The sequence below is a fragment of the Neodiprion virginianus genome, chromosome 3 (assembly GCF_021901495.1).
Source record: "Neodiprion virginianus isolate iyNeoVirg1 chromosome 3, iyNeoVirg1.1, whole genome shotgun sequence".
Lineage (NCBI taxonomy): Eukaryota > Metazoa > Arthropoda > Insecta > Hymenoptera > Diprionidae > Neodiprion > Neodiprion virginianus.
Genome location: NC_060879.1, coordinates 9,605,319 through 9,626,194, shown reverse-complemented (window position 1 = coordinate 9,626,194; position 20,876 = coordinate 9,605,319). Strand labels below are relative to the sequence as shown.

The 20,876-nt window shown below is 35.9% G+C and overlaps 2 protein-coding genes across 2 annotated transcripts; both read right to left on the bottom strand.

Annotated features, from left to right (window-relative positions):
* Window positions 1-2,007: 2,007 nt before the first annotated feature.
* LOC124300672 (uncharacterized) lies at window positions 2,008-13,337 on the bottom strand. Its single transcript, XM_046754978.1, has 4 exons — window positions 12,714-13,337; window positions 12,208-12,501; window positions 11,861-12,114; window positions 2,008-2,863 (listed from the first exon to the last, which is right to left on the bottom strand). The coding sequence occupies exons 2-4, from the start codon at window positions 12,214-12,216 to the stop codon at window positions 2,011-2,013; spliced, it is 1,116 nt and encodes a 371-aa protein (XP_046610934.1). The 5' UTR covers window positions 12,217-12,501; window positions 12,714-13,337; the 3' UTR covers window positions 2,008-2,010.
* On the bottom strand, window positions 12,268-16,276 carry LOC124301535 (zinc finger BED domain-containing protein 4-like). Its single transcript, XM_046756700.1, has 4 exons — window positions 15,796-16,276; window positions 15,132-15,398; window positions 12,714-12,886; window positions 12,268-12,501 (listed from the first exon to the last, which is right to left on the bottom strand). The coding sequence occupies exons 1-4, from the start codon at window positions 16,274-16,276 to the stop codon at window positions 12,268-12,270; spliced, it is 1,155 nt and encodes a 384-aa protein (XP_046612656.1).
* Window positions 16,277-20,876: the final 4,600 nt, after the last annotated feature.

The following is a 20,876-nucleotide window of genomic DNA, read 5'->3' as shown; positions in this document are numbered from 1 at the left end:
TTCGAGGGACCCTGATCACATTTGACGAGGTGAACTACGGCTCCAGCTTCATGCAATCGACGGAGGCATTGATCGACTAAGGTATGAATCTCCTCGGCCTTCATGCCAGTCCCGGGAAGAAAATACGCGAGTTGTTGCCGCCATGATTGATTTTCGTTCAAACTGTCGAGGCAAAAAACGAAGACGTAGCGCGCGCGTTCATCCCTTTGACCGAGTGGGCCGAGATCAACCAGACCTTCGATGCAATCGAATTTCTCCGAATATTCTTCAAATTGTTTGATTGTCGTCTCGTCCCATTTTAGAGCGCATACCCTATTTTCGATAGGCAACTCTTCAATTTTGACTTTTAACTTCTGGAACATGAAATCGCAGAAGCCGGGTTTTATGTCAACCTCCGAGATCCAATTGCGCACGGTACTTTCCGCCGGAAACATGCATCCTGCATTTCTCAAACGCGTATATACAGACGCTGAGTAGTGAAAAAGCTGCTTTGCAAGATCTTTTTCTTCCTCCGAGTAAGGAGCATTTTTCCGGTGCAATTGGAGCTTCATCATCGTTCTTGCTGCCGGCTGTAAACTCTTTTGCTGATCGAGAAAACTATCGAGGGACAATTTTTTTTCCTCCACACGTGCACCTGTCCTCAAAGCTCGTTTCAGCTTCTGACGGAGTCGTCTAATCGTTTTCGTCTTCGATGCATTTTCCCGTGTCAAAGCGGCATTTTGTTTACGCAGATGACGCAACACTTTTGCATGAAGTGACGGATCACCCACACATGACATGTGTCCCTCAGGCGTCTGACATGCAGGGTTACTATCATCGGGTTGCGGTTCTACGCTCATCCAGTTGCAATTTTCGTCATCCGAATCAGCAAAGCTCACCACTGTCTTCCTATACTGACGCGCATGCTCCGCAACGTGCAAATCTTCTTCACCTACGCCCGTAGGCACACACGCCGATGCCGACGAGTGAACCGTATCAAAAGCGGACTCACCTGCGCTTTGTACCTCTACAGATTCACAAAGCATAACAAGTACCGTTTTCGTCCAACCCGAGGAAACGGTACCCGCCGGTATGACAGAGTGGTTCGCCGCAAACGCGGAAATGAACGGCACCGGTTCATCTGGAGAATCGTTGAGAATCAACGACTCGAACTCGACCGGGTGCGGCGTTGCGAGAGAAATTGCATCACTTACCATTGTATGGACTGCGCAATCATCCACTGGACCTTCCACATATGTGGATGAAGTTCGGACTTCCGGGTGGTCCTTCGAATCGTCAACACTCTCGAGAAACATAAGAGCAATCGCCTGTTGCGAAAGTCTGTTGCCAATGAAGTACATCGGGCTGAAATGCTCTCGGCACAACCCCCACGTCTCAATCGTTTAAAAAAATGTTGTTCAGAAAACCTCCAGAAAACTTTATTTTTTCTACTATGAAATTGATGTAAATATATTTGCAAGCAAGTGCAATGATTTTTTTTTTAATTGTCTCTTTTCGAAAATTTCTGTTTTCGAGAATTCATATAGGTTTAATTTCTGATCGTTTAATACCCCGCATATTTCTTACAAGGGGAGTGTCAAACTTGGGAATCACAGATTTCCATCACTTTTATATATATTGTAGGGCAGGGTCCCCTCAATAAATATATAAAGCGGCAAGACGCCATTCGTTTTTATTATTGAGAAATTTCAACTCAGAGTTATATATGTAACTTAAGTAGAAGGAACCTTTTTACTGGTTGCAGCAATAGTTCCGTGGCGTAGCGGTAACGCTTTTGCTTACTGAGGGACCGAACGGCTGTTCAAGTTCCGTTAGAGTTACTTTTTTTTTTTTTTTTATATAAATTATTTAATACAAAAATAAATAATTAATAATTAATATTTCTATAAATTATCTTTTTATTTTTAAGTTAGGAAAAAATACAAAAAATGATAAAAATAGGATTTATAATAATTATAATAACTAAGTAATCAATATTACACACTTATAATCAAAATCATAATATTATACTTATTCACTCTCCATATCATCGTCAGAATCATTTGTAAATAAACATTCATTTGGATGATAATCATCATAGAAACATTTAAAACATATTTTAAAACTATTATTGTTGCAATTACATTTTGTCTTCAAATTCTTTATAGAGAAGCACAATTGGTTTACATTCATAAATATTTCCCTTTCATCAATCAACTTGGAGGCAAACCTAGCATACTGGATCATCGCTGTAAATTTTGGTGAATTTAATTGATGCAATATCAGGGAATGAATTTTCATGATGTCTTCTCTTGATGTTAATTCCCTTTTATCTGCCAATAGCTCTGGAGCATTTTCAATTTTTTTAATAAATATTTTTATTTGTCGAAAAAAGTAGCCATCACACGGTTGGCAAATGGGTGTACATTTTGGTGGAATAATTTTTACTGTACAAGTAGCTTCACCATTTTCATTTAAAAAAATATCGTCATACACTGTCGTGTCTGTTTGACCAACCCATGAATCGATAATTAATAGAAATTTATTATCTTGCACATAAGGTAATAAACAAGTTTTTAAAAACTTTTCATATTGTTGTTTGGTTAGCTTGCCAGATTTTGTACACGTTATAATAATATTATTATATATTTTACTCAACTGATTTATTTGTTTCTTGATTTGTGGTCCAAATGCTCCACTTGGTTCACGTAAACATACAAAAACAGATGGTAACACTTTCCCTGAAGCCGTTAGTGCATACTGTGCAGTATAAGAATGAGTAGTTAAACTAATATTCTTTTTTTTTAACGAAAATGGTTTTCGCTCCTTTTTCTGCAATGATCTGTTGTATGTCAATTGATATTGACATCCACTTTGATCAGTGTTAAGGTAGTACCGTGACATGTAAAGGACACCAATAGTCAATGGCTATTGTTTTCTTTCTCATTCACTAGTGCTGTCTTTCTTTACCGACTATCGCTCACTTACTTCCACTCACGTGAATCATCGCAAGTCACCAACTTTAAAAGTTATTTACAAAAAAATGAATACTGCTTGTTTATGTTTTTTTTTGAAAAAAATTACTTGTTATATCCTGAATTAATAATTCTCAGTTTTTGAAAACAATCCTAAGAAAAATATGGCTGTTATTAAATAAAATGCTCACTCTAACTACGGTCGGGATAGGGAATACATGTTAAATGTACGACTTTCGATTGCTAATATTTCAAAATTTAGTACCGCAAAGACTATTAAAAAAAATTCTTACGTATAAAGCACACTTAAAATTATGTGTATTCAAAAATCGAAAGATATTATAAGAAAAGTGATTTATCACGGTACTACCTTAAGGGGGTATTCTAGTGTAGAGGCATGAATTTGAGGTGTTTTTTGAAGTGCTATAAACAAAAAACAAAAAATATTTTTACCATCCATTTTTTTATCAGGCGTTTATTATTATTTCACGATTACCACAAAAAAAAAAAAACAAGTCGAAAAATACAAAATTGAAAGTGCTATGAGTTGTTGAAGTGGGGGGTACAAAAAAAATGGCGCGCCAATGTTGTCACGATTGCAAGCATTTTCAAAATCAGAAAAAAAAAAAAAAAAAAGATTATTAATCTACATAAATGCAGCTATCGTACTAACTAAAAAAAAGTGGAAAAAAATACGTATTTTTTTACTTTTTTGGACGTTTCTGAATTTTTTAAAAATAGTAAAAATCATTATTTCGTTATAATAATAGTTCGTGCGATAGAGACATGTATTGAGAAGATTCTCACCAAATTTCAAGTAAATCGGTTCAATAGAACTTGAGAAATCATGTCAACCGTTTTGAAAAATGTAGTTTTGAGAAAAACGCGTTTAAAGTTTCGAGTAAAATTCGTTTCAGCCGATCCAGTATTGAAGACGTGTTACTAAAATAGCTATATCTCTGAAAATAATTGAAATTTTGACTTGTCCTTTTAAGGACACATTCTTGAAAGGTTAAGCTTTGAAAATATTGTTACTAAGGGTGAAATCACCCCTTTTGCCCCCTCTTTAATGATCTAGTAGTCAGCATAGATAAAAGACGTTTATAAACCTCTTATGTCTAAAAAAAGAATAAGGTTGCTGCGCCAACCAACATTATTGTAAAAACAGTCTTGTTTCAGACTTTAAACAAGAAACACGTATATTGCATTAAAAGCATTTATCACGATATTTTTGTTCACGCCTTTGGTTTGATAATAAGTAAACTCGCGGATCCATATTTTATTAACGTAACGCCCAAAATCGTTACAATTGGTGTCAGAAGCGGGATCTTGAGTTCTTATTAATTGAGTCAATTCAGTGCGCGAACTTTAATTATGAGTAGCAGTCGTTTGACGCGCTCACGACGAAGAGAAAGAAGCGGAGAAGAACCTTTCGTTATGGAGAATCCGCGGGTCCCTGAAACAATTCCATCACCTTCAGTGGACCCTCTTCCAATTTCTTCGGCAATCTCTCAAATTGATCTGCTGAAGATCATGTCTCAACAGCGAGAGGCTGCTGAGCGCCATCAACAGCAACTTCTTCAGCTGCTTCTTGATCAACAAGAACAGCGAAGAAAAGAACATGAACAACAGCTGGAACAGCGAAGAAAAGAACATGAACAACAGCTGGAACAGCGCAGGCTTGATAGAGAGGCACAAGAACGATCCGAAACTAGTCTACACGAACTGTTCCGGACGACTGTGGCAGCTCTTCAGGCTGTTCATCAGGTGAATGGCTCAGGAGAACCGGCTGTCACCCCACGAGGTTCCAGAGTTGTTACGCCGCTTCCCTCTCCTGTTCCCTCTCCTGTTCCCGTTCCCACTGTTCGACAGGTCCAACATCCAGGTCGAACCCAGGATGTTCCTGAATCAAGGTCTGTGCCTTTTATTAGGAGAGTAGATGAATCTCCAATTAGTAGAATGAGAGTAAATTATGAGGCTGGTTTTTCCGAGTCTTTGACTCAAGTTCGGCCTCAATGTTCTCATTTTAATCAATTAAATAGTTCGAGATTTCCTGAGGTTGCTTCTCAGATTAATGAGAAACCTCTTTATCCTTTGAAACCGCCAATTTTTGACGGAAAAATTCCATGGGCAGATTATGAACGCCAGTTTAATACAATTCCTAAACATAATCAGTGGGACTCCGCCATAAGGGCCCACAGTCTTGCCTCCTGTCTTCGAACGCCGGCTTTGAATGTTTTAACGGCGTTGTCTGAGGAAGAAATCTCTGATTATGAAAACCTTAGTTCTGCATTAAAGTTGAGGTATGGAATTGACCACTTAACGAAACTGTACACGGCACAATTACAGACAAGAAGACAAGGACGAGACGAAGACCTCGCGTCTCTTAGTCAGGACATTGAACGGCTTTCTCGTATAGCTTTGCCGGATCACGAACCGTCTCGAAATTTATTAGCAACGCAAGCTTTTTTGAATGCGATTAATGATCCAGAGATTAAAATGGCCGTTGGAACGTCAGGCCTCACTTCTCTGCGGGAGGCAACAGCCAAAGCCCTCGAGGTGGAGGCAATGAGAAAGCAATATTTTGGGCTAAACAAGCTTCGTCGGATTGAGGTGTCTGAAAACGCCTCAAGAAGGCGAAGTTTTGAATACTCGGAGGAGTCAAAACCTCAAAATTATAAAAATAGAAATAACGGTAATAATTTTAAATCAAGAAATCGAGGTTCTTTTCAAAACCAACAAAACCAGCGTATAAATAAAAACGTGGTCGTGACAAGTCAAACTAGCTTGACTTGTATATTTTGTGAAAAAACAGGTCACGACGCCAATCATTGCTTTCTAATTAAGAAAATTAGTGAAAAACCGATGCAAGGTTCGAATCCAAATTCTTATAATTGGCGTAAGAAAAATATAGAAATAGGGGAAGCAGATCCTCAATCGAGTTCTTCAACAGGAACTCACTCAAAAAACTAATTCCAGATGATTTGTCAGGGCGAAAATCATCGCAGATTGTTAGAAGTGAAAGCCCTCTTAGAGAACACTTTTTAATTAGAAGTCTACGACAGTCTGGTCTTTACGCGCGCGGTACTGTAAATGGCGTCGATTGTCTATGGGTAATAGACACGGGCGCGGAAGTAACCGTAGTTCGATCGGATCTCTTTAAATCCGATGACCGGGTTGTTCCCTCTTTTTCTCTGCGAACAGCCACTGGAGAGACGACCCCGGTTTTGAGACAGGCTACTGTCCAAATTAACCTTTTTGGGTGTATCGACTCTCCACATAAGGTTTTTATAGCAGATATAGAGGATGAAGGTATTTTGGGAATAGACTTTCTTACAGCTCATAACTGTGTTATCTCGACTAAGAGAAATTCATTAGCTTCAAACAATCGCGAAATAACTCTTTGTACGAATAGGAATGGAATTTATTGGACTCCTCCTAGAATTAGAGAAATAGAACTTTCGGAGAATGATTTGCAACAACATTTTCCTTTACACTTACAGAGCCTTGTTCAGAAATCTTCGATTTCGTTAAATTTAGCTCAGGTAGAATCGTTTAAATCTCTTTTACTAGAGTTTATAGATTCTTTCGCCAAAGATAGTGGTGATAAGGGCCGATGTACTTCTGTCAAGCACAAGATCGACGTCGGAGAGAGTTCACCAATTAAACAAGCTCCTCGAAGACTCGCTCTCAACGCCCGAGAAGAGGTAAAGAAGCTTGTGGAAGACATGCTAAAGAACGATGTGATTGAACCATCGTCTAGTCCCTGGGCCTCACCAATCGTCCTTGTTAACAAAAAGGACGGATCCAAACGATTTTGTATCGATTACAGGAAGCTGAACGATATAACGAAGAAAGATTCTTACCCTCTACCCAGCATTGACGAGACACTCGACCTAATAGCTGGTGCAACTTGGTTCAGCACCATAGATCTTCAGAGCGGATACTGGCAGGTCGAAATGGATCCTCTAGATAAAGAAAAAACAGCTTTTGTTACGGGTTGAGGAGGATTATGGCAGTTCAAGGTTATGCCGTTTGGTTTGAGTAATGCCCCGGCTACCTTTGAACGAATGATGGAGGCTGTTCTCCATGGGCTCACTGGCAAAATATGCCTCGTTTATTTAGACGATATAATCGTTTTTGGTAAGAACTTTGAAGAAGAAGTCCAAAATCTCAGACAAGTTTTCGCTAGGCTGAAGCAGGCAGGTCTGAAAATGAGCCCGAAAAAATGCCATCTGTTCCAGAAAGAAGTGGGCTTCCTCGGACATATCGTTTCAGCACAAGGTGTGAAGACCGACCCATCCAAAATAGAGAAGGTTTCTTCTTGGCCGACACCTAAGAATAAAGAACCAATTCAGAGCTTTTTAGGCCTTTGTACGTATTACAGAAGATTTGTAAAAGGTTTCGCTAGTATAGCTAAACCTCTCCATCATTTGACCGGAATCAAGATTCCTTTTGACTGGACCCCGGAATGCGAAGAGGCTTTCAAGAAATTAAAAGAAAATCTTATTTCTTCGCCGATTTCAGCTTATCCAGAGGTCGAAATTCCTTTTATTTTAGATACGGATGCATCTCTTTCAGGAATAGGCGGGGTTCTGTCACAAATTCAGGGAGGTCAAGAGAGAGTGATAAGCTATTTCAGCTGAGTTTTGAGTAAAACCGAGAGGAATTATTGTGTCACTCGTAGAGAGCTTTTAGCTGTCGTTAAGACCGTAGTACATTTTCACCATTATCTGTATGGTAGGAAATTTTTGATACGTACAGATCATGCTTCTCTCAGGTGGCTACTTTCGTTTAAATCTCCCGAAGGTCAGGTAGCTAGATGGTTAGAAAGGCTCGGTCAGTACGATTTTGATATTCGTCATCGAGCAGGAATTCATCATGGAAACGCCGATGCTCTCTCTCGAAGACCCTGCGAGGAAATGCCAGAGTGTAAACAGTGTGCACGATTAGAGAAAAATCGTGACCCCTCTCTTATAATACGGAAGATTTCTTTCGAAAATAACCAGGAGGAATGGAGAAAATCGCAACAAGAGGACGATACTTTGAATCAAGTGAAGTCTTGGAAAGAAGCAGAAACTCGCCCGGACTGGCAGGATATATCTTTAGCCGAGTCAGATTTGAAAATTTATTGGGCACAATGGGACTCTATTCTTTTAATTGATGGAATTTTATACCGAAAATGGGAATCTGCAGACTTGAAAGAAATCAGGTGGCAACTTTTGGTTCCCAGGTCACGAGTTCCAGAGATTCTTGCTCTTTATCATGATTCTCCTGCAGGCGGACATTTCGCTTCAAATAAAACTCTAGGCAGAATTCGCAACTTCTACTTTTGGCCCCGTTGCCGGATGGACGTTGAAGATTGGTGTCGAAGATGTCGAATCTGCACGGCAAAGAAAGGACCTCGAGCGAAGGGACAAAGCTCTCTTCAAATTTACAACGTGGGAGCTCCATTTGAAAGAATAGCGATGGACATTCTTGGACCTCTTCCGATAACCCATTCTGGAAATAAATATGCTTTGGTTATTGCTGATTATTTTACTAAGTGGCCAGAAGTGGTTCCTCTCGCTGATCAAGAAGCCTCTACTGTAGCACAGGCATTCGTTAAAGAATTTATTTGTAGACACGGAGTTCCTCTAGAACTTCATACTGATCAAGGCCGAAATTTTGAGTCAACCTTAATGAAAGAGGTTACTCAGATTTTAGGGGTTAGAAAAACTCGTACAACTCCTTTGCATCCGCAATCTGATGGCATGATAGAGCGTCTGAATCGGACTTCACTACAGTATTTGTCGTCCTTCGTAGAACAGAATCAGAGAGACTGGGACTCCTGGATCCCTTTCTTCCTCTTATCTTACAGATCTGCGATTCATGAGACGACGAAGCAGACGCCAGCCCTCATGCTTACTGGAAGAAATCTTCGACTTCCGTCAGATTTAGAGAAAGGCCCTGTTCCTGTGCAAAGACAGCATCAAACAGATTATGCCTTTTTATTACAACAACGTTTAGAAGAAATTCATCACTTTGCTAGGAATAGAATTTCTATGGCTTCAGATAAATTGAAAACTCGTTATGATATTCGAGCCAGAGATTCAAAATTTAATCCTGGAGATTCTGTTTGGCTGTTTCAACCTCGAAGACAGAAAGGACGATGTCCAAAGCTACAAAGAAATTGGGAAGGCCCTTACTTAGTGGTTAACCGGATAAATGATGTTGTTTATAGAATCCGAAGATCTCCTCATTCGCGTCAGAAAGTGGTTCACTTGGATCGTCTTGCTCCATTTGAAGAAGATCAACCTGGAACAGTCTCCTCGACCAGGAACGTCCTTTGAGGTTAGATCTTCAAACGAACACCCTTGACGACTGTGATCGATTTGGCTTTCTTTACAGTCGGTTATCGATTGGGAGAAGAATTTACCTTTCGGAATTCATTTGAGTAAAACTCGACCGCTTACGATTATTATAGAAGGAAATATCGGATGCGGAAAAACAACTTTCACTAAGAGGTTTTTAGCAGATCGCCAGGTCTGTACACTTTTAGAACCTCTTGAAGAATATCGAAATGTAGCTGGAATTAATCTTTTAGATTTGATGTACCAGAACCCAGATCGTTATTGCTATTATTTTCAGCATTTCGCTCAAATGGTTATGTTAGATAGACATCTGCAGACGACTTCATTGCCTGTAAAGGTGATGGAAAGATCGATATTCAGTAGCAATTGTTTTGTAGAAGCTCGTCGAAGGTTAGGTAATTTTCGCGACTTCGAATCTCATTTATTGACAAAAAATTTTGATCTTCTCATTCGCTCGTCTGAGCTCAGAGTAGATTTGATTGTTTATTTGCGAGTTTCCCCAGAAACTTCTTTTGCTCGAGTTAGTTCCCGTTCTCGTGAGGAAGAATCGAGTATTTCTTTAAAGCTACTCAGAACTATTCATGAGGTTCATGAGGATTGGCTAGTAAAACAAACTTTTTCTTATTTATCGGCTCCTGTCTTGGTTATAAATGCAGAAGCTACAGCCGATCAAGTTTTTAAAGATTTTTGTACGTCTATGATGTGCGGGGGTTAATTCAGATATGAATAATGAAGAAGTATTCTTAATTAAGAGAAAAACGAAAAACAAAGTTTAATTTCCTTTATTAAAACAAGATAAAAAAAGAACGAATGGTGAAATAAGAGGTTACATATGTAAAAAAAAAAAAAAATTAAGTTTCAAAAATTTGTTCCGCTATAATCTTTAGAGCGGACTTGACTTCTGCGCAATCGCTGCAACCTTCGGTGGAGTTTGTTGCGAATAATTCCTTCCGGCATTCGCGGCAAGCTTTGCCTTCTCCCGCGAGGGTAAGATGAGTTTGCTTGAGATCATAGAGGTTGTTCATGTCCGCGCTGAAATAAATCAGACACGGGGAATTTATTCGTATTTATACTAGAAATTTGCGTGAGAACTTACCGAGTAACCCAACAATTTAAGCATATTAGCCCCATTTTGTGTTTTTCTCTTATGGTCTCACCCCGACCACATTTTAGGGTCCTCCATTGATTTTCGAAATAGATCTTGAATTCTTCTTGCGTCATATTTTTTATGTTCTTCCACGAATAATTTGAGATGATTACGCCTGCATTGATGAAGGCGGAAACGGGTGGAGTCTTTATGATTGACATTTTTCTTTTTTTGAACTAATTGGGACTGTCTTCGGTGAGGACTTTTCTTATAATGATTTGTTATTTCTGCGTTGCTAATCGATTTGAAATTTGTTTTCTTCGATTGTTTCTTTCTAGAAACTTCTTCTCTGGAATCGAGTTTTGTAACGGACAGGCTTTGGTTTCTTTTATTAATGTGAAAAGAGCCACGATTATTTTTCGAGGTCGATGAGCGATTGCTTGATTTTCACATTTTATTAACCTTAAGTGTCAGTTTTTGTGAGCACTTTTTCAGGGTATTTGACACAGCCTTCTCCTTCCAATCTTCCCCGATTCCTGAGGATGACTGGTGGACTTATTTTGAAGAAATACACGAAAATGATTCAGATAAGATCGTTTCTTTTCTTTTGATTACATATTTAATTTATTTTATTCGTGCATTTTCCCAAATTCACTTAGTGAATTTGATTAGTTATACCATCACTCACATTTGTCCTTCCAAAACTCTAGGGTGTGCTGTTTCTAAAGAAGACTAGGATCAGTCACCCATCTATTTCCCTGTTTCCTGTGTGAATTTTCAAAAAGGAATCTGCCTTTATCCTGTTTGGTCCCGGAATTTTTGGTTCCTGCCTCGATGATTCCACCCGAACCTGTTTCGTTTGGACAATCCTTCATGAAGATACATAACACTTAATAACACTTACCTTTATAAAACACGGCACATAAATTTTTGAGATTATTTAACGCTCAACTATCTACTCAAGGTTTTCTGTGGTTTACCTTGAGACTGTGGGCAAATGCCAGATAGTAAAAAAGGAAGTCTTTGAATTTTTAGAGCCACAGCTCCAACTCGCCTTTGAGCACTGACTGCTACATCACTTTTATAATTGTTGTATCTTTTCCGAGTCGGGGCGACTCTTTTCCTCGGGGGGGAGTAGTGTTACAACGGGTGAAATCACCCGTTTTGCCCCCTCTTCAATGATCTAGTAGTCATCATAGATAAAAGACGTTTATAAACCTCTTATGTCTAAAAAAAGAATAAGGTTGCTGCGCCAACCAACATTATTGTAAAAACAGTCTTGTTCCAGACTTTAAACAAGAAACACGTATATTGCATTAAAAGCATTTATCATGATATTTTTGTTCACGCCTCTGATTTGATAATAAGTAAACTCGCGGATCCATATTTTATTAACGTAACGCCCAAAATCGTTACAATATAAAAAAAAAATCGATTTTTTCAAATTTCTACACTAGAATACCCACTTAATAATATAATCACGATCAAATCCAGACATTAATGCTTTTGTTTGCAAACGGAATTTTTCTGCACTTTCCATCACTTCTTCGATAGATACTACTTCTTTGTGACTTATAAACTTCGTAATTTTACGTTGGCGAATTCCGTGTTTTTTTTTAAACCTTTCCACCCATGATTTACTTGCAATGAAATGAAATTCGTCCGATAAAAATTGGAAGGCAGCATTCATTGCCCACTGTTGCAATGTTCTTGTGGTTACCTTGGGAAAGTGGCAGAAAAAAAATAAAATAACATGAAACTGTATGCTTACAAAATGTAATAGTCAGATCTCATCAAATTAAAAATTTAATACCTGCTCCATACTAGATCGGGCTTCCAAGAATCTTTCATACGTATCACTGTCAATAGTTTTTCACTTGTCAAAATAAGTACCTCCACGTTTGACATCTTCTTTCCATCGATATAAATTCTGCTTATGCTTTAATCGTGATGCCCCATGCTTTTGAAGGCATTTCAAACTCCATTTTGGGTGAGCATCGGCAATAGCAACTGCCCTCTCTTTATACGACAGTGGAATATAGTCACGTGGTTCGGGGGCAAATTCTTGAGCTACAAAATTATCATCATCTTCCGGTACACCAATACACTAAAAATACCAAAAAATATTTTACTGAACATGAAAAAAATATTATAATTATTAATATAACAACTTTTATACATTTTTCAATATAATCATTTAAATACGAAGAATCATACGTAATAATGTTAATAGTCATTCGTATGAATCAAATATTAATAACATCATAATTTCAAAAAGATTAAAAACAAATATAATAACAGAAATAATTATTTTCTAACCTCCGTATACTCATTTGTCTCATCATCTTCATCCTTTGTGATCAGTTCTTCACCTTCAATGATTTTTCTTTCATCTAACATTGTCACAATGCTATTATAAAATTCTTCTCCCATGACAATAGATGAATGTGACATTTCTGATGGAGGATTTTTGACCAGAAGTTCACTTTCTTCTAATAATGATTTACAATACAAAAATGCATTTGTAATATCATTTTTAATTGAATTGTTGAGGATAGATTCTTCATGAACGAAATCTCCAGAACTCGTACTTGCTTTTTCCATGTTATACACAAATCACTTGAAATAACTAGCACAAAATTATTCCAACGTCTAACGCTTACGAAAACTCAAAACAGAGTGAGAACAGTTCCGAATGTATGACGTGGCCTGAGCAGCTGTGATTTGACTTTCTTCGGGCATGAGAATGTTTTATTTTTATGTGTATCCCCTAGACAATACATAGTGGAGCAGGTAAACTGTACGTACGAAGGTCGCTTAGGTAGTAGGTATCATAGCCGGTAAAATTATAATGCGAATTCTATGCCATCTAACGTAACTGTTAAAATTGAAAAATTTTCTTCAATATCAAATAAAATTGAAGTAAAATATTTAATAAATGAAAAAAAAGTTATTTATAGAATTATTAATTATTTTTTTTTAAAAGTTGTTTATTTTTAAAATTATTAAAAATTATTTATTTTCAAAATTTATTTTGACAATTACTTATTTTTATATCAAATAATTTATACATATTAAAAAAAAAAAAAAAGTAACACAAACGCGATTTGAACAGCAGTTCGGTCGCTCAGTAAGCAAGAGCGTTACCGCTACGCCACGGAACTATTGCTGCAACCGGTAAAAAGGTTCCTTCTACTTAAGTTACATATAGAACTTTGAGTTGAAATTTCTCAATAATAAAAACGAATGGCGTCTTGCCGCTTTATGTATTTATTGAGAGGACCCTGCCCTACAATATATAGAAAAGTGATGGAAATCTGTGATTCCCAAGTTTGACACTCCCCTCGTTAGATGCAACACGGAATATTTCTCCGAACATATATCAAAAAATTCACCCTTCACAATTTTACCAAAATTATAAAATTTGAATTTAAAATGGAGCGAAAATTCTGAACAATTTCATACATGTTCAGAGAAACGAACCAATTCATTCTATAATATAAGAAGAGAACATTAAGGGAAATTTGTTCAACAATTTTTTCCCGCCATAATTTTTTTACAAGTTTTTTGCATTATCAAGAGACACGGCAGACGTTTCTCGGCAGACGTCTGCCACAGGGCAGGCGTTTCTCATGATGCATGAAAGCACTCATTTTTCATTTAGGAAATGAAATTTAAAAAGAAAAATTTTCCATGCCGGATAGAATCGAGAAAAAATAAAAAAAAAAATAGAAAAAAAATTAAGAAATAAACATACCAAGCATTCTTCAGTACATCCTTTTTCGCATAGCGTTAGTTATTTTAGATTTCTCTGTTCTCCGAGATTCTTGCACTTTTCCATTTCGAAAAAAAATGCAAATAATTACAATGCAACATTTACCGGTATTTTTTACCCACGCATCAAGGCGGCAATCTCCTGCTACAGGAAACCTGTAAAGTTTTGTTCTCGTAAATTTCGAATTCTTACAACCACGGTAAGCGCAGAGATCGCGCGCACGTTGCAGTTTGTTTCAATCCATTTGTATGTTTTTCGACGCAACAAAGCACATACAGAAGTCACTCCCTTATTACGAGATTACGATGTTGAGTATTTGTAACACGAGTTGCGACTGACAATCGAAAAATTGGTAGACAGATTTGGGGGAATCCGTGATCGTATACAAAGTCATACATCGTAAACTTCGTCGTTTCGGGATATATTTCGAGATATACATGCAAAATTTCTCATAAATAATCGAATCGACAGTCGACCGGCGAAGTCGAAGTATAATGCAAAAAACAATAAACCGAGTCGATTGTGATTAAAAAAAAAATCAATGGGCTTTCAATTTTTGGATCCAACATTTTCGGTGGGTAAACGACCAAAGGGGGGTATGACACCGCCTAAAGGGAGGAAAATGTTTAATATTCCATATGATCATATATGTATATTAGGGGTGTGCGAATAATTCGAACTTACGAATTATTCGTTCCGAATCGAATATTAATATTTTTTCCGAATTATTCGCGAATTATTATATAATTAGCAAATTTTCGAATATTTTGAATTCGGAGTTTGTTATGTTCAATATTCAAATAAGAAATTAACAATTAATATACATTTTATTTAAACTATTAAATATAATTACACAAATAGAACAATTAGTATGAAAATTTGCTACAAATTTTTGTTCAAAAATAATAAATACGATACTGAATCTGGTGATAATAAAGTTCGTTTATCAGATACAATATCACCAGCAGTGGAAAATAATCTTTCACTTTCAGCAGAAGTACAAGGTACTCCTAAATATCTTCTCGCCATAAGTGATAATCGGGGATATTTATTTTTTTCTTGTCGCCACCAAATAAGTGGACCTTGCTGAGGATTTATCAAACCACAGTTTAGATACACCACCATTTCCTGCAATATTTCATTACGCAAAGTCTCTAAATTTTTTTCTCGTGCGTTAATTGTTGGTCGTTTCATGAAACTCCAAAATCCCGAATACTGGTTTCCATTATCTGAAATTTAAAATAAATAAATCATTGTATATTTATTAACATCATTTTCTGATTGAGTCGAATGTTAATTTTCTGATTAATTGTAAGTTAAGATTTAGTAAGTGAAAAAATGTATTTATCATGACGCATTAAAAGAAAAAAGCAAAATACATTCGGTTGCAAAAGCAATTAATTTTATCTATTTGTTAGGTAAAGTATTTTTAGCTAAAAAAAGGTACAATCGGTAAATTTTTTTAATTTCAATTACGAATTTTAACGTAAATGATTTCCTAATTTGGTTGTACGAAATTTTGAATCAATGATATATGTAAAAAAAATAAACATACAGTATAAAAATAAACAAATTTGTATCAAAAAAGTAATCTCAAAAAGTGAGTGACTCATTGTAAAAACTTACGTTCTCTGGTCAAAACATCAAGTTCATGAGAATCATTGTCTGGCATCAAGAATCTCATAATTTCGAGCTTTATATCATCTTCTATTTCTTTTACTTCCTCTTCTTTGTAAAAATAATTTTTGTACCAGGGATCCAGATAAGTGCTTTTTTTTAAAATAATATCACGATCAACCTCACAAAATCTGACATCTAGACCATTGAAGATATTATCTATAAATTCTCGTCCCATTTCCGATGCATCGTCGTAGTCAAATTCGATACTATTCAGACCATTTGTTATCCCAAACAGCAATGGTTTTACCATTGATAAAGTCGGATATTTAACTCCACATGATATTTGTGTGGCGTCATATAACGGCTTCATTACCTTCAGTAAGCAATTTGTTTTAGACCATTCGATACCAGATACAGACTCAGTGTCGGTAGAATCAGCAAGAACGTGAGACAAAGGTTTTTGAAGTCTTTGCATCCTTTTCAACATCTCGTATTCTGAGTTCCACCTGGTGACCACCATTTGAACCAACTGCAAAGGTTCACAATTTAGCGCCTTTTGAGCCCCTTCGAATTTCTGTCGTGCTGGATCCGACCGATGAAAATGGCCGGCAATTTTTCGAAACTGGAATGGAATGGAAGCTTAAACGTTAATAATTGGTAAACTAATATATTGCGTAACTACAGCCGAAAGTGGGTAAAAAAAACAAATTCTTTTTTATGTCGTGAGTACATATTCTCACGTTTTTAATATCCAAGTTAATTGAAAAAAAGTTTTTTATGCCTTCTTTTGGTTTCAGTAGTACAATAAACCTAAATTTAAAATTAATGATCAAATTTACCTTGGCTAATAATTCTCCGACACCAGGAGTATGCGATTCCGCAGCTTTCAACACAAGTTGAAGAGTATGCGCGAAGCAGTATAGGTGGCTGTCGCTCAACTGAGAAGTCGCTAATGATATGTTTCGAGCATTATCTGTAATGAAAAATATCGGGATATTCTCAATATCTGATAAATCCCACTCGTCCATCATTTTCTTCAAGTGTGTTTTAAGATTGCTGCCAGTATGACGATCCAATAACTGCTCGATATTTAACATTATATTTTTAGGAACATAGTCAACAGTTAAGTAATGTAGAGTTAAAGATATGTAACAATCGTTGGCTCTTGATTTCCAACAATCGGTGGTAAATGATAGGCTCGTTATACCCAATTCTAAATCTTGCTTCAAGTCATTAATTAGCCTCTGTTTTGTTTTGTGGTATAAAATCGGAGCAAGACTGCGTGAAAAAGTAGTCCTACATGGTGGCTCATAATCGGGAGCTAACTTTTTTAATAGGTTTTTGAAACCTCGATCTTCTACGCAGGAAAATGGTTTCGAATCGATGGCTATCATTTCCATAATTAGTTGATCAATTTCCTGTTTTTCTGCTTTTGTCATTGTGCTTTTTTTTCTTCTTTTTTCTTTTCCTTCTTGGTCTTGATTAATATCTGAACTCTTGCGCTTTTTATTCCGCTCTTCAATACATACTTTATAAACATCCTTATGTTTAGCACGAAGGTGATTGAACATTGGTGAAGTTGTTCCTGTACAAATACGAATTGGTAACTATATTTTTACGATTAATGACGATCATGCTTGAGACTAATGCTGGATCTATCTTTGCTCCAAAATTAAAAACTTTTTATAACTTATTCTCAAAAGTTAAGGAGGTTCATGGGTGAAACATAATAGTATATAAAAAGTTATATTTTTGAGTTTCGATAAGTTCAATTGTATGATAATTTCTCTCAAAAATTGGAAACTCGTGATCAGTAGTTTTGAAGAGTTATTAGCGATTAAAAATTAAATTTGTAGTATACAATCTTATTTATTTATTTATTTATTTAATTTCAAAATAGAATCTACTCTTTAAAATATGTAGTTTAACGATTTGCATTTAAAAAATGATGTTATGGAATGTTTTAATTTAATATTTAATGTTTTGCATGGTATAATTAAAGTTATTCAAGTTCATTTTTTATCATACTGAAAACGAGTAACCTTAGTACAATTTACAAGGTTAGAAACGAAAGATTTGTCAAATTTAATCACCAATAATCATGGACGCCAAACCAACGACTTATTTATATTTCTTGATTATTATTATTAATTTCAAAACTCAAAAAAATTTTGTACAAAGATATTTATCGTTTGACTTCAGCACAGAGCATGAACGTCATTAACAAAAACATTAATCAATTTAAAATAACACTACCTATCGGTAACTTGAGAACTTGGGCACAAATGTTGCAAATAGCTTTCTTAATATTTTCTTTATCTCGCCTAAAATATGTCCAAACAACGCTACGAGGAGAATTATTGCTGTCATCTTCCATCACCTGTTCAGAGGGATGACAATCACCTTCATTATCACTATTACCATCACCTTCATTATCACTATTACCATCATCTTCATTATCAGCATTATCACCATTACTATCACCTTCATTTTCAGTATCGCTGTTGTCGATATTCATTCGATATTCATTTATCATTGGAAATAATGTTGGAAAAATTTCAATTTCCTCTTCGGACATAGTATTTTATTTGAAATTATCCAGATAACCTTTAAAGAGAATTAATTTTCTTAGAATAAAGATGATTCATTATCATTATCGTGCTTTTATATCAGTTATTATAATTATAATATTTAAATATTGTTAAGATTAAGTGGCTCTTAATTTTCTATTTTTCATTAAAATTTAAGGTTAAACATACAAACGTCAGCTTAGGTTTTACTCCTAATTTTTGTCGTTGGTATAATTATTTTACAATTATTATCAATATTATAACAATTTGAAATAATTAATACGTATTTTACAATTACCTTTTATTGAACACTTAGATTAAATAATTAATCACTTAAATAGTACAAAACATACGTTTGAAAACGTTTAGTGGAAAGCTTGTTTGTATATATTCTGCTCAGCTGATCACCAAAGGCTACCGTAAATAGCCGACTCAGTCGCCCGACTTCCGAAGTAAAATACCATCGAGAGGGGGAAAAGACCTGAAGATAGGTTCGATTCAAATGCGTTCGAGTGCGAGTTCACGCTATCTGTCGTTGTTTCTACTGCTTTGTTGGATGATAAATTGCAAATTGTAGCGATATAAAAGAAGAAAATGACTAAGTTAATTATTTTTAACTTCCCGCTAAGAAAATTGAAAATTTTCAAAAGTTGGAAAAGTATTGGTATTACCCCGATTTTCGAAAATCGAGTTTTCATCAGATATCAACGTTCTGAGATCTTGCGAAGCTGTTTCGACCATTTTTACGAACGTGCCCGTATGTGTGTGTGTGTGTAAGTATGTGAACCGCTTATAACTTTTGAACGGCTTAACCGATTTGGACAAACTTGGTGGCGTTCGAAAGGGCTTCATCAAACTTCAAAAAGATTTCTTGCCAATATTAATATCTAGATTTTTTCTGTTACTGACAGAGATGAACATATATTGAAATTGAGCAACTATTTGCTTCGGGTAATTGATTTTTAATCGAAAAGTATATTATTCGTAAGTAGAATATTTTGATACACGATGTAATGGAATTTAAATTGGAAACAATAGAAAATCCAGTAATATTTCGATAATTCGCAAATTGTTCGAATTATTCGAAATTTTTCGAATTATTCGTCGAATTTCGAATAATTCGAAAATTCGAGTTATTCGATTCGAATTTCGAATCGAATAGTAATATTCGATTCGATTCGATTCGAACGATATTCGCACACCCCTAATGTATATATTAGGATGCTTTTTTTCGACTTTTTTTTTTATCGGTCCAATCGTAAAATTTTTTTGGAAAAACAAAAAAAAAAATTCCCCGACAGTTTGAGCCCTTAATATTAATATTAAGTCCTAGACCAAGGCGTGTAAAGATTTCCCATTGGGAATACACGAAAACTCGGATTTTTCATCTTCATATTTCTATAGCTCAGCGGTATTTCATGGCATTGCTTTGACCATAGACAAGTATTTTGCGGAATCAAACGCTCTACAAAAGTGCCCATTGCGGAAAAGTCGTAAGTCACACCGGCGAGGTAGTACGGGCTACTAAACCTGATTTTGCCATGAAATTCGCATTTTTTCGCATTTATCTCGTAAACGACAAGAGATGCAGAGAATTATTATTAAAAAACAATACATGTGTTTCTAGTGATCTCTATTTTCCATTACTGTCAAAACTTTTTCTTATTAAAAAAAACATACGCCCATTTTATATCAGTCTTGACGAGCATTTCTTAAGAATTTTGAGAGATGCGAGATCGGAACAACAAAATTATTTCAGTAGCAACAATGTATGGACCCCTCTCCTTTTCTGATGTAGGCAGCCAGTTAAGAGGCTTCACAGTGTTCAGTTTAGTGCCAGCTCTCGAGGTATCAAGATGGTAAGTAAATTACATAATTATTTTACATGTATGCAAAAACCGGCAGGTTTGACGCTCGTCTATTTACAGAGATTAAGAAGAGAAAAAAAGGGAAGTAACTGTAGTCGTATTTTATATTTTATTTAATTTTCCTTGAATTGGCAAACGTTTTTATTTTTGATTGTATAGGAAGAAGATGTGTGGGGAATTCTCTTCTAATGCCCAAGAATAAAGCACACATTTTCGATCATTGTTCCTTTTTTTTCTTTTGGGAAAACATTTTCCTCAATTTCCAAATATCCTTAATTTTTTGATATTCAAATCGATTCTTAACAATTTTGCGCACAGGTGGGATTTTTTAAATTATTTTTTCCGTAATCCTCAGGATATTTCCTATGTGAGACTACTGTCAATAGGCAAGATTCCAAAAATCATAAAATTCCCTTTTTTTCTGATCAAAAACAAAATCACTGACGAATAAGGCCACTAAAAGCTCGAAATGAAAATCTGAAAAAATTAGAGATGGTTTTTTATATTCGAAGCCAGTAACGTAAAAAATCCGTTCAACGACCATCCTAATAGATATATATTGTACATGGGGCATTCCACGTCAAATTTACAACCCATCTACCTCACCCTCTTCGATTTTGATCATTGTATGATGTTGCAGCCACGATTT